The following is a 16,814-nucleotide window of genomic DNA, read 5'->3' as shown; positions in this document are numbered from 1 at the left end:
AATAAATTTCCGTTGTTTAGGCCAGTCCATCTATGGCGCAAACACTCTGAGCTCTATATCACAGTGAGTTTTCTGAGCTGTGAAAGATGTTCTATGGGGTTTGTTTGTTTTTTTTAACAGACTCTTAAGATTGGTTTTAGCCTAAAGCAGTCTTGTCTTTCCTAGGATATTTAAAATACTTAAAAAAAAATGTTTTCTTCATCACCAGACATGAAGGAAATTTAGTAAAATAAACCCTCTTTACTTCTACTTGAAGGGAATTTCATAATTTCGACCCATAGAACAATTGTTCTGAATGCTTATGGATCATCAGTCCGCCTTCTGAGAAATACTACCATTATCTACACGTTTCGTTTAAAGCCAAATAGTTCGCTGGATGAACTTGTAGGTGAGAGCACATTTCTGAAGAACTTCGGACCAAACACGCAACTCCAGATGGGGTGTAGTCCGGGTTTTGTTCAATACTTCTGTCTTTAAAGGTCACTCGGAGTCAAACATCATGTGACCAACTTACAGAACAAATTAAATGATAAAAAAAAAAAAGGTAACCATTGGTCACTTGTTTAAAACTCAGGCTCTTGCTTAAAGTAAAGCATGTTATCGCCAAAATAGATTTTTCTTTCCCTCAGTACCAAAACTCTGGTTCTTTCCTTTTACAAAATAGCCACAGGAGTTGGCATGGGGTGCCCAATTGCTAGAAAGCAGGGGACTCCCTGGCTCTCTGCAAGTCCCTTTTGAGGTGGCTGTGAAATTTCTCAGGGAGAGCGTTTCTGGATCAAAACTGCTCGCTTGGGAGGGGAGAATCACCCAGCTTTTTGAGGCTCTGTGTGTCTGAGAAAGAGATCAGAGTACACGCTAAGAGGCGTGGTGGGAAGGGTTCTGACCAAACCCCGGACAGCAGACCAAGCAGGGCACGTGGAGGCGAGGTCAGGTGCTCAGTATCGTGTCCACACAACTAGAGGAATGAATGCCTCGCTCATTTTCTCAGCCAGCTTTTTGGTGTCACCCAATGATAACACGAATAGAGTTTATAGATTAAAAGAAAACCCATCTTTCTAAAGATCACAGCTTGAAGGAAGAAGTTTGGCCGATTAAAAAGGCAGAGGGCGCTGGGAAAAACTGCAGGCACTTTTATTTCCAGCTAGGAACAGAATGGGGAAAAAATTGCAACTTATTTATATTCATTTATTTATATGGATGATGAATAAGTTAAGGAACACTTCATCTCAAACACAGATTGCTTTTATTTTAGCTAAGCTAATGTTTCAGTTCCATATATATTTTTGAATTTCCATCAATGTCAAACACCATTTTTTTCTTCCTTCTTCTTAAAAAAAAAAAAAAAAAGGATTTACAAGCACTTTTACGGCACTCCAGAAGAGTAGGCTGAAGGTTCATAATAATAATTTTCCTTTTAAAAAACATCCATCAGACCAAAATAAAATCATTTTAATTAACTCCTTCCTGAGTAACTAAAACCTTGGAATGTGCTGAAAGGTTATAATAAATAAGGCAGTCAAAGATCAACCAGCTTAAAATGTATTTTTTTTTTAAATTAAACTATGTAAAATGTACAATATATTTCATGAAGTACAAACTGCGTTGGGCTCAGGGCCAAAGAAGTCCTGTCATGTGTGCCAATAAATTGATGAAGTGCCTTGACTTTTAGGACGTAGAGACTCTTTGTTGGGGCAAAACAGCATTAAGGCCCTGCAAGTGAATAGGTCAGCATCTCTTGTTGGCATGGTCTAATGATCACTGCTGACAGTAAAGGCCTTTGAACACACAGCTGGAAGTGCTTGTGTGAACTTGCACTAGGACGATGCATTTTGCAAATGACCAATGGGTCCCGATGTTCTGACGAAAGCAGAGATCACTAAGCCAGTTCCATTTTATTTTCAGAGAGTGAGCCTGCACAGTGTGTAAACTAATTATCATTCTTTATATGCAGTTTCATAGAAATGACTCACAACGTACCAGGCGCTGTTCTTATCTTTTGTTTTTAATAGGACAGCTGTTCTCTGGGTTGCTTTTTAAGGTATGCCTAATGGTAGGGCCCTGGTCTCTCTACACAGGACAAAGGATATTTCCTCTTCTAAGAACATTTTTCTTAATCACGTCTCTGCCCCAGTTCTCTGAGGCAGAAAGGAGGCCCACCAGTGGCCAAATGCTGGACTTTGTGCCTCTGTGGTCCCAGCCTTCACTGGACTCCTGTGGGGTGGAGCCTTCTTAATACATCTCATGATAAAGTAGCTTTAGTGCACACTCGACAGGTTCCAAATGACTTGCTTTATATCTTGGCTACTGTCCAATTTTAGTGAACGAAGAAAAAACTCTAGAGAGACTTGTTGGTTTCTGAAAAGTAGAAAATGTGTAGCTTGTGTAAAGTCAGTCTTATTTACTATTAAGTACTCCCAACTCACACTCTGCTAGTGCTCTTGAAGGGCTGGCTCTAGGGGAGAAAACATGAAGGAGACAAAATCTGTCACATGTATCCCGTCTGCCACCACCCCCCGCACCCCTGCTTCTCAGCTGGCTGTATGTTATCCACCCAGAAATATATGCGTATCCAGAGCGGGGGGGGGCGGGGAGCAGTTAAAGATGAAAACATTTCAGTATCCAAAGACCCACGGGGTCATGAGTCGGGGGCAGATGACAGGAGAGGAATGGGGAGAAGAGACATTTCAAGCAATGGAACTGCCCCACAGCTATGCACCAGTCTGGGGGCAGACGCCTGCTCATAAAGCTGGTCAGGCAGTCTCTTACCAGAAGCTCTTGCTTCTTAATGTCTTAATAGGGGTTCTCAGGAAAGAGCTGCTTCCATAACCAAGGGGGTTGGAGTTTCACCGCTGCCTGAGTAGAACTCAGTACCCCTTTGGACCAAAACCAGGTACCCTTCAAGGGACCAGAAGGTGAAAGATGCCATTATGGTGGGACCCAGCTTGGCCAGGGGTTAGACTATGCATTGTCTGTGGGCAGGCTTAGAACTTCTGCCACAGGAGTCAAATGCCAGAGCTAAACCGGTTCCCGGGTCTCCAGTGAAAACGATGCTGGGGAGAGAGATGCCATGTGGGTACAAAGAACACAACCGAACCAATTTTCTGATGTCACATGACCTCCAGAGATGCTCGTGCCTACACTTTTCCTTACACGGCAAACAAATTCTTTTCCCTGCTATGCTACTTTTAGATCCGTCAGAATGGTGCTTGGAAACGGAGGGTCTCAATGGAGCTTGCCCTGCACCTTGACCTTGGAAAGTACTCAAGGCTCTGAACTGGTTGGGGGTGTGGCACAAGCTGACTTGCCATTTCAGAGAGAAGTATGCTGCTGTTGGCAAAAGTGTCCCCTGAGATGGACCAGAGGCAGAATTCTACCCACGTGGGTGGAAACCGCTCATCCAGGGGCATCCTCCCTTTTGAGGTCCTTATCAGTCTTACCTTCCCCTCTTAGACACTTCTAGAGTAGATTCCCTGGTGTCTGAAGTGGTTTTGTATTTCTACCGAATTATGTAAGTCTGGGTGTTTCCTACCACTGAGGTAATATCTTTACAAGTCATTTTACAAATGATAAATTATTGGGCTATGGGCTGTATTTCTCCCCCTCCTCTCATTATACTAGAGGGAAAAAGCTATGTTATGATGAACTGCCCTGTGATGGCGCCATCTAGTGTACCTGGGAAGGATCCGGGGAACCAGGAAGACCCAGAATACAGTTAAGAAAGACCCGCAAAACCGGGCATCTCCCAATGACCCCAACATGTGGGAATGTTTCGTTCTTTTTAATGCAACTGAGCATTAATTTAGTCCCTTAAGGATTTTTCTTCCCCCAACAAAAAACTTTCCGGAAAAGGGAGATAAAGCCAGTGGAGGCAACACAGTGCTGGCATCACCTCTTATAAATATCTTCTAGCCACTTCTCGTCATCTTGTTCCTCATCATCGATCGGCTCCTCGGTTTCCAGTGGAGTTGGAATAAAGAACTGGGGTCTCAGAGGGGGCCTGCTGACGTGGGACTTCAGTCCAAACTTGCGTTTCAGCAGGTGGAACTGCTCTTTGACGTAGTGGTAGAACTCATACTCATATCTCATTCGCTGGTAGAGAATCTGCACGGCCTCGGGGGAGGGGACAGTCTTCTTCACGGTCACAGTCATATTTCCAAGTTTCCTATGCTCTGGAAGAGAACCAGAGTTGCATATGAGCAGTCACCTGTAATGCTTTCGCGCAAAAGGAGTAATGATGTCCTCTGCATTATGTACATAATACCGGCAGCTCCTATGGAAGGAACCTCAGCGTGCAAACAATGGAAGGGGAAAAGGGTGCCCAACAATATTTAGAAAGATTTCACCTTAACCTAGGTGTTAATATCAACATTAGTTGACTAAACATAAACTACCTGACATTCTTTGCATGGGATGCCAACTATGTAATTTGACCACAGTTCAATGAACTACAAATTATACATTCCTTTGAGCAGCAAAATTGACCCATTTTTCCTTTTTTATTTCCTGTTACACACACACCAAGGGCTTTCCTTTCAGGAAGAAGCACAGGAAAAAGCTCTCACCACTTGCCAATCATCTTGCTGTTTCTTTTAAAATATTGCTACGTATTATTGATAGTTTAACTAGATATAAAAGCTATTCGCAGTTCATTATTTCAACAGGGCATTTGTTAAGAAAAATAAAGGGAGAATTGCCAGATTTCTTAAACACAATGTTAACTGTTATAAATTGTGAGGGCTTTTTAAAATATGGTAAATTATAACTAAAATCTGCTTAGTTTTATATTAATGACTAAAAACACAATGTGTTATATATTTACATGTAATGCCTAACAAAAAATGTTATATGCATCATAAAATTTTAAGCTTTTTTTGTTCTGTTTTATTTATTTTTGAGAGAGAGAGAGAATGTGTGAGCAGGGGAGGGGCAGAGAGAGAGAGAGAGAGGGACAGAGGATCCGAAGTGGGCTTTGCGCTGACAGCCGCGAGCCCAATGTGGGGCTCAAACTCACAAATCATGAGATCATGACCTGAGCCAAAGTCAGACATTCAACCAACTGAGCCCCACAGGTGCCCCCAAATTTTAACCCTTTTAAAGTGTACATTTCAGTGGCATTAATTACATTCATAATGTTGTGCAACCATTACCACTATTCCCAAAATTTTCTTATTGCTCCAAACAGAAACTCTGTACTCCCTTCCCCAGGTAACCTCCAATCTACTTTCTGTCAATGAATTGGCCTTTTTTAGGTATCTCATATAAACGGAGCCATATAATAACATGGTCCTTTTATGCCTGGCCTTTTTCACATAGAATCCTATTTTCAAGGTTCATCCATATTGTATACATGTCAGTATATGAATAAATGAATAGTACTCCATTGTATGGATATACCACAATCTGTTTCTCCATCTACTCATTGATGGACACTTGGGTTGTTTCTACTTTTTGACTACTGTGAAGAGGGCTGCTGTGAATGTTTGTGTACAAGTATTTGTTTGTGTCCCTGATTTCGGTTCTTTTGGGCATATACCAAGAGTGGGATTGAAGGCCTATGGTATTTCTATGTTTAACTCTTTGAAGAACCACCAAGCTGTCTTCCTCTGTGACTGAACCACTTTGCACGCCTGCTGGCAACGTACAAAGGCTCCAATTTTCCCAGATCCTTTTCTATAATTGTTATTTTAATTAAAAACATTATAGTCATCTCAGTAAGTGTGAACTGGCATCTTGTGGTTTTGATTTTCATTTCACTAATGACTAATGACGCGGAGCATCTTTTTATGTGCTTGTTGGCTATTTGTAGATTCTCTTTGAAGAAATGTCTATTCAAGTCCTTTGCCTATTTTGAAATTGGATTGTTAAAATTTTTGTTGTTGAGTTGTAGTTCTTTGTATGTTCTAGATATTCTGCATATATATCAGGTATATGATTTGCAAATATTTTCTCCCCCATCTTAGGCTCTCTTCACTCTGTTGATAGTTACCTTTGATGAATAAAGGGTTTTGATTTAATGAAGACCGATATATCTATTTTTTTCTTTTGTTACCTGTACTGTTATACTAAAAAAAAGCACTGCCAAACCCAAGATCATGAAAATTTGCCGGGATGTTTTCTTTTATCATCTTACGAACTAAAACTTTTGTCACCAAAGTTGAATAGGTATATTACTCACCGAACATAGCTCCAAATGGCTGGTGCTAAACTTGGATTCACCTGACAGGACAAAGGCCTGTCATTTTTTACAGCATTTGAGATACTTTCTGAAGCCTCCAATTGCAATTCTAATGAAGAAATTCTTGGAACAATCATGGCCTAATTGAAATAAGGGTGTTGCTTTTCCAGTTGAGTCTTTTGAAAGGTGTAATGCACATTTGGACATATGAGTTCTAGAATTTTTGTTAAAGAATTTGGCATAGTCTCTTCTGAAATGGGTTTCTGATAGAACATTTTATAATGTCTCTCTTCTTTGCAGATATTGGCTATAGCTAATCTGAGGAGAGACATATTAATAGGCATATCCCTTTGGGTTTTTAAAACACAGAGTTTAAAAAATTGGAACTAGGGGTGCCTGGGCGGCTCAGTCAGTTAAGCATCGACTTTGGTTCAGGTAATGATCTCACGGTTTGTGGGTTCGAGTCCCGTATCGGGCTCTGTGCTGACGGCTCAGAGCCTGGGTCCTGCTTTGGATTCTGTGTCTCCCTCTTTCTCTGCCCTACCCCCGCTCGTGCTGTCTCTCTGTCTCTCAAAAATACATAAATGTAAAAAAAGACTTTAAAAAAATCGGTACTAAAGACAGACAAGGCACCAAGAGTTTTCAGTTAACACTGAAAGGCACAAAAAACATAACTCACTCGTTTCCAGACTCCTACGATCCCTTCCTCTCAAAGCACTCTAAATTGTGTAGCATTTTGCTATTTCATACCATAAAAAGTATTAGGATTCCTGTGATTTTAAAATAAACTCTTTAATTAACTTATTTAGCCCAACCTGGTCTAAAAAGAATATATATAGATTATATATTCTCTCTCTCTCTCTATATATATATAGAATATATAATCTATATATATAGAGAGAATATATAGAATATATAAAGAACTTTACAAAAATATATATGCTGCAATTAGTGAAACAATTAAGGAAACTGGGCAAAGGGAGTGTGAGGCTAGGAAGGTCAGCACTGGGGATAATGGCTTCCACCTCCTGATCTGGAAGGATCTCCCTAGAGTACTGCTCTTGCCTCTTGCCCCAGTCTCTCTCTCAGGAACCAGGGCCAGAGGGGTTTCTCTGAGCATTTGGGGGAAGGAGTTGAGATGCCATTCCCTCTGGAGAGAGTGCGTCTGTCTGCAGAGACTTCACAACTTCCTGCAGAGGAGGTGAGGGCTTCCAGCCATGCCTGGGACTTGGTGGGCAAGTCTGTCTAAGCCAGGATGGAATGTGACCGGCCCACTTCTCTGCACATCTAGGCTGCATTCATGTAATATACCCATTCAAGTGATTTGGTAAAGAAGCTGACATTTTCATCTCCACCTATCTGTCTCCAGCGTCTATTTCTCAATGAGTTTAAAACCCAGGCAGGGAGACATGGGTGTTATTTACTAGTTCCCCAAACCCCAAAATCGAGGGACATAAGCTGAATGTTATGAAGTACTAAGTACTTGTGCAGGAGGTGGGTTGAGGGTTTGTCCCTAAACTTTCCAACAACCAACAAAGAATTTAACACTGAACTGCTCTTCATTTAAAACAGTCTAGTCACATCCATTCCTGGTTATAAACCATAGAGAAATGCCTGGTATGAATTTTCATAAGAAAAAACTGCAATGAAATTAGTATCATTTTTAGTAACGTCCTTTGAACATACGCAGCCATGAGTTTCCTGGGTGACAGAGAAAAATGGCACACCCCAGGTACTCAACTTGGGCTTGATCAGGGAATATGCTCCAGGGTAGAGGTTCTTAGCCCGCCTGAAAACCTGATGAAAGCTCATGCTCAGGAAGACAGGGAAGGTATATGGGCTTCTGGAATTTTCCTAAAAATAACACACGGCAAGTATAATCACTGACCACAAAGCCATCCAAGAAAAGTATCCATTGACTTTTTTATTCTAGAACAAGGAAATTTCCTAGACTAGTCTTCAAGATGAGTTGGATGCAAAATGTTGACTTGCTATTAAGGGTGATTAACATCAAGCCAGTAAAATTTTGAAACTTTTAACAAAACGATAGTATGTGAAGGAGCTACACATTCCCTTCTTTGGTTAGGATTAGGTAACTGGGCCAACTGTTGTAAAGCTACTCCTGGCTCATCCCAACCGACTCTCTTCCCTGTATGCTTTCCTCTATTGCCAAGGATGGGCGAGTGGGTGGGTGGGCAGAGTAGGCAGCCGTCTGTCGGAACTGACACAGTGTCACTTAAGCACAAGTGAAAAGAACCAGGGTCTATCTGCATCATTAATGAATTGATTTGGCAAGAGATGATGACAGTCGCAGCTAAGCCTGATCCCTTCCGGTGCATTGTTATAAGAAGAGCCACACTGAATGAGCACCATGGTCATCCACTCTCCTTCTGATCGCTCCCTCTCAGTTCCCCAGACCCAGACCTCTTATCCTGCCCGTCCTTGAAATGCCAGTGCTCCCGGGTGGTGCTGGTCCAGCCTTTCCCCCTCCTCCTTCCTTACTCTCCTGTGGTGTCATCCAACCCTCTATCCTTAGTTTTCATAATACTGTGGATGCAAACCCAAAGGTTTATGTAAAATGATCACAGCTTTCCTTTTCCCCTTTTGTTTTCCACAAAGCTGCCAAATTCAAAAGGAAGGTTAATGATACTGCCAGAGGATGGTGTCCTGGTCAGAAATTAAGAGCCCTGCTTTGTGAGAGAAGAAACAGGTTCAGATTCAACCAACATTGACATGAGCACCTATTAGAGGTTTGGATTATGCCCATATGCATGTTGTTTTTAAAAATATTTTCAACCACCCTATGAGGCGCTCTGACCCCCATTTTGCAGATGGGGAGATAAAAGCTCTGGGAGATTAAATGACTTGCCCAGGGTCTCACTGCTAGTGAGTAAGTGACTGAGCTGGAACCTGAGCCCGGACCTCCTATTTGTGTTGAGGTTTCCACTAAGTACCGGGCCATAACCAGTGAAGCTTTCATGAGCCTGTAGAAAATTATCACCTTCACATGGAAAGACTAGAGGGAAGTTTGCCCTGTATAGTTAGTCGAGAATTTCTAAAATCACATTTCAAAGACATATGGTTATGTGTCTTGCTGTCCAATAATCAGTGCTATGGAAAAGTCATTTCATTGCTAAGTGTTCCACATTTTTGTAAAATGCCAGACTTTCCCTCCAAACCAAACAAAGCTACGTGAACTGTGGAATCAGTCTCTCTCCAGATTGCCCTAATAGCAGTTCTAGAGGAAGTTGTTAGGAATTTTTGGAGACTCTTCTTATTCCAGCCACCAAACAATCATGCTGTAAGAATCTACACTCATTATTAGCATCCTTTGGGAAGTGAAGTTGCCCTCGTCAGGAGGGCACATACTGTAGAACGTAACCACCGGAAGTGAAGACCTACCCTACGAGTGGCCTTTGAAACTAGCGGGAACTGAGAGATGACTTCAAGGGGCTCATGTCTCTGGTCCCCACTGGTGAACAGTTCAGAAGGAGGAGACAAATTCAGGGCTCCTTCCATTAGGGCAGGCCCAGCAAGAAGGCAGCCTGGGATCTGACTGGCAGGCTGTGTGATTTGGCCCGCGAGCTATTTTTTTTTTTTAGAAATTGACTTAGTTGTTGTTAAGACTTGGTGTATTTCACATGGAAATCTGGATTTCTGGCTTCTCTCAAAGTGAGGCAAGATTCTTCTGGAGCTGAGTGTGGCTGAGTGTGGCTGTGCACCCCTCCTCCCCCTCCCACCCCCCCCCCCCCCAACCCGCCGAGAGAGGTCAGTGCTCTCCATTTTGTTCCAGACCCCAAATGCCAGTTGATTCTTTTATGTTACTTCCTTGGCTGTTATAAAAAAAAAAAAATGGAGTTTTATGCTTCTGCTTTAAAGGTTTTAAAATTCTGGGTTTCATGAACCCAGGAAGCAAGTGCTCTATGTCAAAATGAAGGCTTCAATTAGGCCTCGTTCATGTGTCCGATGTTGTCTTCCTTTTTTTTCTGCCAATACTGACTGAATAACTTTTCTGCACCAGGCATGGGAGATATAAGCAACGAATGGGACTTTACCATCATCATCAGCTGCATCACTAGGCATTTTTGAGAGAGCTTTCTCAGTGCAAAGAACTTGAGAATTTGAACATGCACTTGATCCTTACAAAAACCCCAGTGAGGCAGGCTCTCCTATTATCACCATTTTACAGATGTGACCTTGGAATTTAGTCACTTGTTCAAGTTCACATGGCTGTAAGTGGAGAAGCCAGAAGTTGGATCTGGACAGTCTGGCAACTGAGCCCAGGCTCTTGACCTCTCACATTGTTTATGGCCAAATGGAGCTCGTGGTCATGGGGGAGAATCTCTTCTCATGGGCTTGCTCATGATGGGCGCTAATAGGGCATTTCATTCTGGTTTGTTGCATCGTGTCAACATTCTCTTTCCCTGGTCAGAAATCCCTCATGGAGAGATCAAGCTTAATGTGCTTGTCTCAGATACTCTGCATGGAGCTGGGTCTCTCATAACGACTGTTTGACTATTTGATCATGAAGATCTGCTGTGTGTGCAGGTCTGAGAGTAAGATGTGTGTGTGTGTGTGTGTGTGTGTGTGTGTGTGTTTCAACCAAAAGATGGAAAACTTTTAGGAGGCCTCTGAGGCACTATGAAACTTCTGAAAACATTTCCCCTGGATGTTTCCCCCCCCAACATCCCCACCATCTCATCTAGCTGTTCTAATGGAGCTTGTTATGCTGAGAGTGCCCTGGAGAAGGGTGGCCCCCCATGTATCTTTATATTTCCACAGCTCAGCACCTAGGGGAACACAGCACCCTCCACACATGTTGTTGAAGGAATGAAAGAAACCAACAGAAGGAGGAGGGTGTTGTCAGACCGAAAAAGGCTTGGCTGTGCCTTTCAGGTGCAGATATAGCCAAGTGGGAACAAAGGCCATATCCGGATGTTCTTAATCAAAAACTCCCAAGAGGCCCATGAATGCTGGGTCCTCAGCAGGAAACAGCTTACCCTTACATCTGGGGATTTTCATCTCCCACTGGGGTCTATAATTTCCAGTGTTTAGCTTTGTGGTTCAGTTGCCTTTTTGGAATGATAGTGCTGACCAAGTCAGGGTTTGCTGTTCCTGTTCTTTAATTAATCGATACGTTTTGGCAAAGAGAAGCGGTGGTTTCGGGATGTTTTTGAATTTTTTTTTCATTTTTCTTATTTACTTTTAGGGAGTGGCAAAGGCTCCCCTTAAGTATTTTCATAACTGCAGAAGACTTCCTCAAAGTAGGCATTGGTTTTGAGCGGTAAAATGATCGCGAGGGAAAACAAACAAAAATCAACCTCTGACCTTTTCATTTCAATAGCAAAATAAAGATTGTTTTTCCTTACAGACATGTCCAAAGTCACCACAGAGTCAGGACTCTGTGGGGACAGACTTTTTTAGGCTCCCAGACTCTACTCTCTCTGAGGGGTGGTGGTAAAGACCCTCTTGCTGGGGCCCTGAATGGGGGTCCTTTTTATATTGCTGGCCCCCAATAACATAAACATCTATAGTTGGTCATCCAATGCCAGTAGAGAAAAAAAAACCCCAAGACTATAGGGCCAGAAGGGAGATTGCTGAGTTGAGTCAGCTTTCTGCATTATTAAAGCTTTATAGATAGTGGTGCAAGCAACTCGGACCTTCCCCTACCCCACTTTCCCCACAGGTCATCAGAATGGCATACCCTTCTTTGCACAGAGTTCCATGGATTCATGGATTTTCACACGGCCTTTCATTGCCTCACGCATTCCTCAGAGCAATCCATTTTACCTACAGATCCCCGGGGCTTCAGAGGTCACAAGACTTGCTCAAGGTTGTATGACCAGTGACTGTCTTGAGACTAGAAAGCAGGCTTTCTGATTCCCAGCCCAGCACCTTTTTGCTACATCACCGGCTGTTAATTTCCAAATTGAGTGGAAATCTATAACCACCCACTTCTCCTTGCCCTGTGTGTATTCTGGCATTAAGGGGACGAGTTGAAAAGAAGGGCTTGAGTGTTTTAAGTCAAGGGGAACGCTTTGGTAAGTCTGGGAGGATCTGGTGAAAAACTCGCAAGCCAGCAGAAATGTTTGCAGACCGAAAGAGACTGTATCTTTTTCATTTTTAGCTCCCCAGCACCCAGCTCCACACCTGGCTCATAATGACCATCCATAAAGATTTGTTGATTTGAAAGCTGTATGTTAAATCCATCTGTAAGACCGGATTAACCCAAAGGGCAACTTTTGGTGTTGACTGTACATTTGTTGTTTCACTAAATTCGTTCCTTAGAAGAGGGTCCTTCCAGATCAAACTTTCCATTTCTAGAAATCAGATTTCTTTAGGATGGGCTCATATAGGTATTTAGGATTGCAGGTTGCTCTGGGGAGTCAGTGGTATTTGCTTTTCTTAGCCACTCTATTGGAGAACACTATGCTATGGTGACAGATTGCTTACATACACTTGGCAAAGCTTAAGAAATACTATGATAAGGGACATCTGCCACAAACGTAAATACCCACGTAGGAACACATAATACATGCTAAAACCTTGTAGCTAATGCATTTATTTTTTTATTTTTTATTTTTTTTTAAATATTTTTTCAACGTTTATTTATTTTTTGGGACAGAGAGAGACAGAGCATGAACGGGTAGGGGCAGAGAGAGAGGGAGACACAGAATCGGAAACAGGCTCCAGGCTCTGAGCCATCAGCCCAGAGCCTGACGCGGGGCTCGAACTCACGGACCGCAAGATCGTGACCTGGCTGAAGTCGGACGCTTAACCGACTGCGCCACCCAGGTGCCCCCTAATGCATTTATGTCACATGTATTATATACTACGGCCATGCAGTAAAGAAACCCCAATACTGTTGGAGCAGCAAACGTCTATGTGACCTACTTTTGCTATATCAATGCAGTTCAATGACTGAATTCGCCATCGTTTTTGATGCTTTTTAATGCTGTTTCTCCATTTGCAAAAGCAAGTATTTCATTTAGTAGTAAAACATTCCATCAGATCACATGCACTTGACCCAACTTGCAAGGGCTTTGCTGTGGATATAGTTTGAACTGTGGCTCTTTGACCACTCTTGAATGCTCCCTGGTGGAAAAACTTAGGGCAGGACACGGGGAGTATCCCCTGAAAGCTGGTGTCTCAGGGAAAGGACTGCAAAGGACAAGTTCTATGGTGCCCTTGGAAACACACCTCCACTCAGCACCAAGTGCATCCATCCACAGAGAACGCATATGCCAACGAAGGTGTTATGGTTCAGTTTCCCAACTCGCTGCTCCTCCCCCTCCCCACAAGGAACTCCTGAGCAAATACTGGGAGTTTAACTTCTGAACGTGATGATAAATATCATTCCCCAGTAGCCCATCTGTATGCAAGATTGAGCAGTGACAGGCACAACGCCCCCCAACATGGCCTCAAGCTGAGGCCATGAATAGATTTTGCTTGACTGCCTGAGATCTAGGCATTTTTGCAAAAGCAGTGGCTCTTTCTACCTCTGCTGCATTGACATTATGTTTGGACTGGTTCATAATCTTTAGAACTCTCAAAAATCCCTCTAATGTAAATAAAAAGGAAATCACAGAGCTGCCCCATGAAGTCCCCCTTCCCACCTCTCTTCATCTGTCACACAGGCATAATGGAAAAACGATGTAGCCCTGGCTCTGGGCCAAAATAAACAATCTGGAAATACTGTGTAAACCCAGCTGCTGCACCGGAGGACAGAGGCCTCACTTTATGACCTCCAAGATGGTTAACCATATGCAAAATAACAAAACCTCACCACGGGCTTGCAGTCTGTTCTGATGCTGAGCTGGTTTGGGCATTCCTTCCCTTGATCTAAGCAAATGCACACTCCACACTGACCAAAGCCCCTTGCCCCATCAATCTGGTCCTGTTTGAACTTGGTCCAGGGGAGATTATGTGCGAGAAATGAATACAAGTTGAGTAACAACCAGAAGTGGGACCAGATTTTATCACCGAATGAAAAGAAGCATCATCAAAAGATAGGCATCAATTCTTTGGCTTCAGGGGAGTTGAGTGGTAATCAACCAGGAGGTCCTGCTGTTCTAAGCAGCCCTCTGTCTAAAAAACTGTGGTGTACTAACCTCAGGTTAGATTACATTTAGAAACGTCTAGCGCACATGGGATGAGGCATGCGTTCTCAGGGGACAGGTATGATGACAGTCACCGGTCAGGTGCAGTGAGCTGGGGCATTTAGTGCTGTCCTCAGACAGCATGGTGGGTCCACATCCCAGGGCCACTCCTGCCGAGCCCCGCATCGAGCTGGCTGCCCCCCAAAACCGTGTGAACATGATGTTTGTCACAGATAGAGTAACCTCATTTCCTGAATTATATAGGGAGGCCACACAGTTCAAACACATGTGGTTCCCTGGCAGCTGCCTTCACCGGAAATGAATGTATGTCACTGTGGCGTGCAGCGATGTGCTGGGCTGACAGAGCCGGCGTTTGATTTGCCATTTGGATGATCGATGGCATGTTAAAACCAGCTTCTTGGAGGTATGGCAATTAGGGGAGAAAAGAACAAAAAGCACTTCATGCCTGACTCGGTGCTTGGGGTTGGTAAAGTAAACAGAGAGATTTTTTTTCTTTCTCTTTTTTACCATCTCCTTTTTAGATCTGGAAATATAATTAATTGAAAAATAAATTGAGATCCCTTTGAATTTCAAGAGAACCTTTTCTCTGTGCAGCCAAGGGAAAGTTACATGATTGGCTTTTTCTTTTTTTTTTTTAAGGCCAGAAAGCGCTAGACCCCTTTGATGAAAGAGAATGAAGCCTTTTTAATGCTTCCAATTTGCTTTGAATTTTGGAAGCAGGAGCACAACAAAGGGAACCAGGAAGAAAAGTAATTGGCCTGTGTGGGATGGGTCACAAGGGCCCACAAAAGCCAAGGCACTGGCCCCCTTTGGAAAGAAAAATGGGGAGAGTCCTGCAAGGAGACGTGTTTTTACAGAAACATTGCATAGTCGGGTTCCAACCCCGTCAAATCTTGAGGTGGGGTGGCCCATCAGAGGGGTTTCCACGTTACTTGCCTTTGTGTTCCAACTCCTCACTACTTATCCTCCAAATCTGCTGCAGTTGCTGGGGGTGGTAATTAGTTATTCTCTTACCCGGCCTTCTTTGGCTCATGTGAATCTGCATGAAGCACCTACTAAGCACCAAGCTTGATTCCAGGGAACAAGAGAGCTGCTAAACGTTGGAAACACAGGTTCCCTCTTCCAGGAGGAAGAGGGAGCAATAAAGAGAATAACAAACGTACTCTCTTCCAGTCACTTCTCAAGCAGTCTCAAAATCCCATCCTTAGAGGAGGGAAGAAAAGGGGGGTCGGACCCAAAAGGGATGGGTGTTGAGGGCTACCTTTGCGTCCTTCTGTGGGGCCAAGTGAACACTTGGCTGGACAAACGTAATGTGTCATGAATCAACTGGCCAGGCCGACACCTGCAGAGATGGGGCCCTTGGAACCTGCATTTCTTGTTAGTACCCTAGCTGATTTGGTTGCGGGAGCTGTCCAACCACACACAGGTCCTCAAGCTTAGAAGTAAACACGTCAGAACTGGAAGAGGTATCAGAATTCATCCCTTCCTGTTCAGACACGCACGTACTGTCGCTTAATCAGCCTGGGGGCGGCCTCAGTGCCCACTGGGGTCTGCTGGCTCCAGTTCCCCACTCTCCCTGGTTCACTGGGCAGAGGACGATTCGTTCCCGTTACCTTTCTCCCCAGCTTTGGCATCACGACCCAAATCATCAAAAAGCTGCTCTGTTTTTTTTGAAAGTGTATACCACCCTAGTTATACACGCATGCATTGCCCAGCATGGCATTTGGTCATTAAAAAAATGGCTTGGGCATGAGAATGGCAGTAACAGAGGCCTTATTTTCACAGCAACAACTGAACCGCGATACTGGAAAATATCTACTGAAAAACACCTTATTGGAAGACTTACTATGGCATTATTAATAAAATGCATTTCTTTGTTGCAAATAACGTTTTCATCTGAAATTATTAAGAAACGCATTTTTGTTACTTTTCGTGTCTTTGTTACTTTACTTGGAATCACATTATGATGAGTGATGATCAAGTGGACTTAACTTGAACAAAGAAGATCAAGCAAAACACTAACCCAGTAGTTCTGTCCAAATTTCTTTGGCATTTGACAATCTCCTAAGTTCTGCTTTTACTTTACATGCAAGATTCTTCTTCTTTCTATCCCTCACAGTCTGTATGGTGTTAGCAGGTCTAGGCAGTTGTCTTGTACACACACACACACACACACACACACACATCCCTTCTTTGACAGGGAAAAGGCCCTCCTCTGGAATCACGCTGCATTGTCCAAATCTAGTCTCAATGATGTTGAAGCCAGCTGTTAACACACATGGCCACTGTGGGCACTCCAGAGATGGTAAAACACCCACAGGACAGTTCTTGTCTCCTTTAAAAATTTCGCTCCACTATTTTTTCTCTCTGGTGTTTCATATAGATCAAGCTACCTATCTAGTTATATAGAGGGCTATCATAAAGTCCTTGGGGAATTTATAAGCTTTTAGCTTTAAATCTTAATTCTTAGGCAACTTATAATTTAAAAATTCATTTTGTCTGGTTATTATGTACCTAAA

The 16,814-nt window shown here is 43.1% G+C and overlaps 1 protein-coding gene across 4 annotated transcripts in view; it reads right to left on the bottom strand.

Annotated features, from left to right (window-relative positions):
• Positions 1-16,814, bottom strand: part of UST (uronyl 2-sulfotransferase) — a 318,572-nt gene that overhangs the window by 10,746 nt on the left and 291,012 nt on the right. Inside the window, exons 8-9 of one of the 4 annotated variants that reach the window (XM_043592576.1) lie at positions 3,890-4,169; positions 1,116-2,355 (exon numbers count right to left, since the gene is read on the bottom strand). The exons of 1 other annotated variant lie outside the window; for it this stretch is intronic. In XM_043592576.1, coding sequence (XP_043448511.1) covers positions 2,256-2,355; positions 3,890-4,169 — 380 coding nt within the window. In that variant the 3' untranslated portion in view covers positions 1,116-2,255. Of the gene's footprint in view, positions 1-1,115; positions 4,170-16,814 lie in introns of those variants that run through there. 2 more of the 4 variants (XM_043592575.1, XM_043592577.1) reach the window with 2 other exon arrangements.

The sequence above is a fragment of the Prionailurus bengalensis genome, chromosome B2, assembly GCF_016509475.1.
Source record: "Prionailurus bengalensis isolate Pbe53 chromosome B2, Fcat_Pben_1.1_paternal_pri, whole genome shotgun sequence".
NCBI lineage: Eukaryota > Metazoa > Chordata > Mammalia > Carnivora > Felidae > Prionailurus > Prionailurus bengalensis.
This window is presented reverse-complemented; position numbering and strand designations above follow the sequence as displayed.